The sequence below is a fragment of the Solanum tuberosum genome, unplaced genomic scaffold (assembly GCF_000226075.1).
Source record: "Solanum tuberosum cultivar DM 1-3 516 R44 unplaced genomic scaffold, SolTub_3.0 scf00747, whole genome shotgun sequence".
Taxonomy (NCBI): Eukaryota; Viridiplantae; Streptophyta; class Magnoliopsida; order Solanales; family Solanaceae; genus Solanum; species Solanum tuberosum.
In genome coordinates, this window is record NW_006239677.1 from 7,900 (window position 1) to 15,796 (window position 7,897).

General features: G+C 32.7%; 1 protein-coding gene across 1 annotated transcript; it reads left to right on the forward strand.

Moving 5' to 3' along the window:
• The first annotated feature begins 6,270 nt into the window (after positions 1-6,270).
• LOC102589117 (endochitinase-like) lies at positions 6,271-7,663 on the forward strand. Its single transcript, XM_006367313.2, has 3 exons — positions 6,271-6,714; positions 6,802-6,955; positions 7,086-7,663. The coding sequence occupies exons 1-3, from the start codon at positions 6,276-6,278 to the stop codon at positions 7,456-7,458; spliced, it is 966 nt and encodes a 321-aa protein (XP_006367375.1). The 5' UTR covers positions 6,271-6,275; the 3' UTR covers positions 7,459-7,663.
• The last annotated feature ends 234 nt before the right edge of the window (positions 7,664-7,897 follow it).

The window sequence follows — 7,897 nt, forward strand, 5'->3', positions numbered from 1 at the left end:
ACTCAAAACACTCAACTTTGTATAGGTGCATATGCATAAATGCTAATCCAACCAACTGCTAGCAATAGTATATATATATATATATATTTGCAGATAGGACTCATTCATTTTGATTATAGCTCCCAGTGGATGCAAATAATATGTCATTATATGAACTCTGGATGCATATAGTATACGATAGTAAAAACCTTCGTGCTTAAAATCTCCTCGTGAATTCATTTAACTTTCATGTGATCATTTAGGCCAATTAAACGCATAATAGAGTCGATGTTTTTGACTTGACTTCAACTTAGTAAATTAATTAGCTAGGAACTCAAAAGGAGAGTGTGCATGCTTAACTTGATTTATTCTAACTGATTCCGAGTTAGTAATAGTATGATCCTTAAGTCGATCTAGAAATCATTGACACCTCTACATATTGGTTTTAGGATATCGAATTAAAGATTGGTGAACATATTAAAATTTTATAGTTAGTAGTCTATCGGTGCGGGGACGAATTACTTAATTTTCTTAAATGATAAATAACACAAAACATTTATTGTAAAACCTAAGGATAAATAACACAAAACATTTATTGTAAACCCTAAGGATAAAGCCCCATCCAATATTCTTAGAAGAACTACTAATCACATCGAAGCCCAATCACTTTTTAAAATTGGTCGAAGAAAAACTAATCTCTCTCTGTTTCTTTTCCAAGTTCTTGTTCTTGCCTGTTAATAATGTGTTCTACATTTTTCAACATATTTATTTATGAGAAGAATTACAACTTATTATATTTTTCTATAATTTTTCATTAACTAAATTACAATTTTAAAATATTAAATTAATGGCATGGCCCAACCTACCGGGTCGTGGCACCTACTCTAACACCTAGATAGGAGAACCCTTATCACCCAATTTTAAAACGGATAATATGGAAATTAAATAAAACATAAGAAAAACTCTTTAATGTTTTAAAATCACCATGAAACTCGATCATCTTTTACAAACGACTGAAAAAACCTCCTAAGAAACTAGTCTAAAACAGGTACAAGAGCAACTAAAGAGATACAAGGTACAAAAGAAAATATGTTGTCGCTCTCACAATAAGGAAAGACGAGTAGAAGCTTTTGGAGATCATCATCGCCTTCACCTATGAAACATCATTGAATCCTGCAACCAAACTATACCAAGTGGTATAGCGAGAGTAGTATCAGTACAAACAATCTATACTGGTAGAATAATCAAAGAATCATGCAACTTGAGGGCCAGATCAAGACCCCCTATGCATGAAATATCCCGACATCCTACAAGACACTACATGGATAATTACGAGTCTAAATATTTAGTAAAGAAAACCTAACCGACCTAGGCACCAAGCAACTGCTGAAGAATTTTAAATGTGAGCTTCCGGCTCCTTGGGGCGAATCCTGACAAGCGTTGGCCGGGAATCATCGGGACTTACTCTTGCTCACCCGAAAATCCCTCTCATCCATTGCTTTCGAGCTTAAAGTAGCTTGCGGGGATTTTTAGACTAACCCTTGCATATTTTGTCCCATAAAAGTGGGAGGAAAATAAAAAAAACTTCGTTTTATCTTGGGTTTGTTCCGTCAGCCCCGTTATAGCGGCCTTGCAGGGGGTATAGCGGTGCCGCCATAGCGCGAGGCATCCTGCTATGACAGGCTGACATCAGCTCGGATCAATTCAAATTTAAGTAGTTCCATTGTGTGCCCCAAAATTCCAATTGGGCACCGAAATTTGAAAATCTTTGAGACTCCGCACAAGGTGTATTTAAATAATGATGGATTGGTCATTACAATTTGTCATTTCAAAAATCTCATTAATCAAAACATGACAATTAATATAGAACGGAGGAAGTATTAATTTATAAATTCTTTTGAGGGAATAAAATGTAACACCTCGGAAAAAGGAAGATTGCATAGTTGACTACAGGTCCAAGTCTACGGGTCCTATTTATGGATCATAGAAGATTCTACGGTCCATAGAAGGGAGTTGTAGAAAACGGCCTTAAGGATTTCTTTATTTTTGGGTCTCTGAAGTTTTCCTACGAACCATCAAGACGGTCCGTAGGAAGTGATCGTAGAAGAGGTTCCAGACTGTTGGAAATTTTGACTTTTGGGTCTACAGAGGTTTTGACGGGCTATGAAAATGTTGACAGGTCGTATAGTGGTTCGTGGAAGTGGTCTCAGACTTGGAAAGGATTTTTGGTTCATGGGTTCTACGTATTGTTGGGTCTACGGTCCGTAGAATGTTAGACGGACCGTAAAGGTCTCTCGTGGAAATCGATTCAGAAATTTGTTCCCAGTAACCAATTCTATGGATGACCAGTACGGTCCTTAGAAGTTTATACGGACCGTAAGACCCCTCCGACTGTTATTTTTAAAGGGTATTTGGGTCTTTTCCCATAAATTTAATACCTATACTACGTCATTTTGACCCAAATTCTAAGCCCTATAACAACCCTTCACCCTTAGAAAATTATCCAACTCCCTCATTCAATCAAATTCCTAAATTCCTCTCCAAGGTATGCATATATCCTAATTCTTTCCAAATCTAATTTCTTTGTAAGACTACGCTGAATATGTTAATTGTTGACCATATATGTTACTACTTGTTAATACTTAATACCAAATTTATTTCAGTTAGAATATTTCAAGTCATGTTTAAAATCAATTGCAATAATGAAACTAAAGCATTGTATTCTAAGTTTATTGCAACAATAAAGTGAATTACTATTAAGCAATAATTGAGACCTATTAATTAGTCGTAAAGGGGTCTCACATGTAACTTCAAACATTATATAGTTATAACAAGTTGATACTAATCAGATTTTTTCTTTTACTTAGTTACAAATGAATCAGAGAAATAACTTATTATGACAACAAAAATAAGGAAAATGTTAAAGGAGATGAGCATGCGAGGGTAAAGGTAGGTGCGTTTGGTACGAAGGAAAATATGTTTCACGATAACAAGTGAATTTCTTAGTAATTTTCAGTGTGATAAATAAGTAAGAAAAAATATTAGTGTAAAAGTATTTATATATAATTGAGCAAAATTCTGTAAGGGTGGGATGGGGTGGAGTGTGGGGGTTTAGGAGTGGCGGTGGTGGAATGTTTAAAAGCACTTATAATACTTGTTTATTTTAATTTTATTATGAAAGTTATTTTCCTCTGAACTTATTTTCTACAAAGATAATTTACAAAATATTTGATCAATCAAACATGAAAAAAATGAAAAATTCATAATAAACGCACCCTAAATTTAGTATGGAGTTAAAGGGGAAGAGTAGAATTAGCAGCCCTAAGTATAGACATATTCAAATTATATAACTTTGACATGGAATAATTGACCCAGCCAACCCTATTTCTTCTAGCCTACTACCTTAGATAATAACTTTAATTTGAAAATATCTATAACTAGGCTGCTAAATCATCAAGTCCTCATCTTTGAATATGTATATAGAGGCAGATCCATGTATATTAGTGTGGGTGGTGTGACACTTGGTTAAAAGTACACTAGACTTAGATAAAAGAATGACATTTGATAGAGGTGATAAAATTAGCATATAAAATAATGATATGTTCGAATCATTTAAAATTGAATGAGTTAATGATCTATTTAAATTAAAAATAATTATCTAATCTAGTAATTTTTTACATTATATTTATCGAATATAGCAAGAGTTTAAAAAAATTACCAAGTATAGTGAGAGTTTCTGAAATTTGTCATGTATCTATCAGTAATACAACAATCCGTTCTGATATAGTAACTTGCTTTGTAAATGTTGATGTATTACTGATATAGAGTGAATCGATGAATCTGTAATACAAAGCGAATTTCAAAAATTGTTGTATCATTAGTACAGAGCGAATTGAGAATATTTGGTAATTATTCAAACGATCACTGTATTTCCTAATTAGTCCTCAAATTATCAATATTTTGAAAAGTTTCCTTTATTTTATTAAATTCATCCCTTTTTAACTCGCTTAATTCAACTCATTTACCTTATATGCAACTCATATTGATCCGTGAGAAATTGTGTAAATATTTTTAAAAGAGATTTTCTTATTTTGATATCTTATGTATAGTCATGGCTAACAAATTTTAGCTATCTCAATTGTTGATTGACTTGTTTTGTGGGTACTTTTGTATCGACTTTAAGTACTTTTACAGAGCGTATAGTAGAGTATATAAGAACAATGATATATAGAATGTATTGATAATGTTTGCATTAATAATACATAGATTATTTCTTATACATTTGGTTTGGATAAAAATCTTTATTTACAAACCCTTCACAATTATAGTGGAAGATTTGTAAAAGAGAATTTAATGGGCAATGGGGTGTTTGACCATGCTAATACATGCATTAAAATTCTTGCACTACTAATACCTAAAAATTTATAATATTAGTAATATACACCTTAATACACAATAAAATATATACTTAATACTTACATTGGTTATAAATAACATAAAAAAGTGTATCCAATAAAATATTATTAATATGCAGAGTTAATACATACATTATTTTTATCTAATTAAGTGTATCGTTGCTAATTGATACCATTTCATGGAGATAAATAATAAGAGAAAAAAATCCAGCAACTATGGAATCAGATTCCTGAAATTTTCACAATTATTTGTAGAGTGAGTCCATTAACTTTTGATCAAAGTAGGTCATTATTAAAATCAATTCACCAAAATAGTATGTTTTTTTGAACTTTTACAAAACTAGTATAAACGTAGTGTAACGTTCTAGGTTATATTTTATTCAAAAAAATTCAATAACAAAAAGACAAAAATCTGACAAGATAAAAATCTTTTATGACTAATATCGCCTCTGTTCTATTTCATTGTCATTTTAATATTTTCATGTCTATTAAAAAAAATTTTAAAAAAAATAATTAGTTGTCATGTTATGCTTTTTAAAGTTAAATTAGATTACATTAATTCGATATTTTAAATAAAAAATTTAGATATTCAAAAACTATAAGAAAAGTGCTATAAATTGCAATTTTTCCATATCAATATGATGAAAAATATATCGTAAAATGTTAGTCAAAGTTCTTATAGTTTGACTCTAAATAGATAAACCATAACAATTAAAAATAAACGGTGAGGGGGGAGTATAGCTTAAATGAGTCCCATAATTTTTTTTATACACTAACTAAATTAAAATAAAAAATTAATATTCTTTTACAAAAATACCTAATTGCTCAATTCTCTCTTATACCGTAAGAGAAAATTTATTTTTAATGTGTTCTACAAATAACAATATCTTCTTCTTTTTTTATAACAAGGGAAATTCTTTGGGTGCGCACAGGGTAAAATCCTCGCTCTTATGCAATAGCTCGCAAATCATATAGGAGAGGTAATCCGCACTAGGCAAGCTTGGTGCGACGAGCTCGACCCAGAAGACAAACTTCTTGCTTTCGCTGGTAAGAGATTTCAAACTTGAAACCTTCAACGTGAAAGTTCAAAGTACAAACCACTGGCCCGCTCGAAGGGTACAAATAACAATATCTTTTATGACCATTATCGCCTCTGTTCTATTTCATTGTCATTTTAATATTTTTCATGTCTATTAAGAAAAATAATATATAATAATTTAAAATAGAGTTTATTAAGTTAAACTCAATTTAATAAAAGTATATTTATTTCCTTTTTTTTTTTCCTTTATATCGTGCCACTAAGGATACAGTGGAAAATAATTATCAACTAAATTATTTTAAGATGACTTTAATAAGCTTAAGAGATACTCCATCTCTCTCAATTTATGTCAAACATTTCGTTTTTTGAAAGTCAAATAATTTAAGCTTAATTGAATATTTACGCATGAAATCTTCAATGTTTTTTGAAATCAAATTTATATATTTGTAAACTACGTAAAATGCTCTATAAGTTACAATAATTGACAATCCAAAATATATGAAAAAATTACGGTCAAAGAAGACTTATTTGAACTACGAAATCTAAAATGTGTCATATAAATTAAAACGAAGAGAGAAATTAATTTAGGAGGAAAAGAGTAACAATTCAATTTTAATTTTTTTAATATTATTTTTAATAAATAATTTATAACCAAAGTAAGAGCCGCCGTTTACCTTTCAACGTACTCTACTGAATTAAATTCTGGATAAGACGGAGAACTGTCATTTTATAACACAACAAAGTCAGCGATCCCTCACAACCACTAATAGAGAATTCAGTGCCTATAAATACCTTCCACTTCACCACTTGTTTCCCTATCACATTTTACTACTACATTCAAAATGAGGCCTTCTAAATTCACTACTTTTTCTTTACTATTTTCTCTCCTTTTGCTGACTGCTGCCTCAGCGCAGAATTGTGGTTCACAAGGCGGAGGCGCACTTTGTGCCTCGGGACTCTGTTGCAGCAAATTCGGCTGGTGTGGTAACACTAATGATCATTGTGGTTCTGGTAATTGTCAAAGTCAGTGTCCTGGTGGCGGCCCTGGTCCTGGTCCTGTTACTGGTGGGGACCTTGGAAGCGTCATCTCAAATTCCATGTTTGATCAAATGCTTAAGCATCGCAACGAAAATTCTTGTCAAGGAAAGAATAATTTCTACAGTTACAATGCCTTTATCACTGCTGCTAGGTCTTTTTCTGGCTTTGGTACAACCGGTGATATCAATGCCCGTAAAAGGGAAATTGCTGCTTTCTTTGCCCAAACCTCCCATGAAACTACAGGTATTTTAGATCGAACAATTATAATTTCATTGTGAGTCAAAATTTTAGTAATAATAATTGATTATGTACCCGTTTTTATAAATACAGGAGGATGGCCTTCGGCACCTGATGGACCATTCGCATGGGGTTACTGTTTCCTTAGAGAACAAGGTAACCCGGGTGACTACTGTTCACCAAGTAGTCAATGGCCTTGTGCACCTGGAAGGAAATATTTCGGACGAGGCCCAATCCAAATTTCGCAGTAAGCTTCTATATATTAACAATTATTTTCATTATATTGCTATGGAGCTAGATAAATCTATTTATGCTACGACTAAATTTGATGAACTTGTAGTATCTAATTACGTGTATTTTGACATTAATAAACACAGCAACTACAACTATGGGCCATGTGGAAGTGCCATTGGAGCGGACCTTTTAAACAATCCTGATTTAGTAGCCACAGACCCAGTCATCTCATTCAAGACAGCTCTCTGGTTCTGGATGACCACTCAATTACCAAAGCCTTCTTGCCACGATGTCATCATTGGAAGATGGAACCCATCTGCTGGTGACCGAGCAGCCAATCGTCTTCCTGGATTTGGTGTCATCACAAACATCATCAATGGTGGCTTAGAATGTGGTCGTGGTAATGACAATAGGGTACAAGATCGAATTGGGTTTCACAGGAGGTATTGCGGAATTCTTGGAGTTAGTCCTGGTGACAATCTTGATTGCGGCAACCAGAGGCCTTTTGGCAGCTGATTCTTAGTCGAGTAACAACTTCATCATATATTTTGTTGTATTCTCTGGTAACGCAAGGATCAACTATGAAATGAAGTTTTAATAATATGATTGTAGTATTATTAGGACCACGACTATAGTCGTGTTCAATAATAAATAAAGACTTTTGTCGAAGATACATATATCTCAATGAAAAAGTCGCCATCACGCTCGGATTGTTCAGCATGCATTACTCTTTATCTTCAAAAACCAAACCAATGTGCACATAATTATAACGCATTTGGTAGCCTAACTTGTACTAACCTGTGATGGTGGGGGTTGGCACGACACTACATGTATATATCATAACCCAAAAGAAACTTTAGCCTCCAAGAAGGCTCCTCTCTAATGTTAAATGTGGAGGTAACCAACCAATTAGAATCAAACGTAGATCAACATTGACAAAATTAAATAGATAATT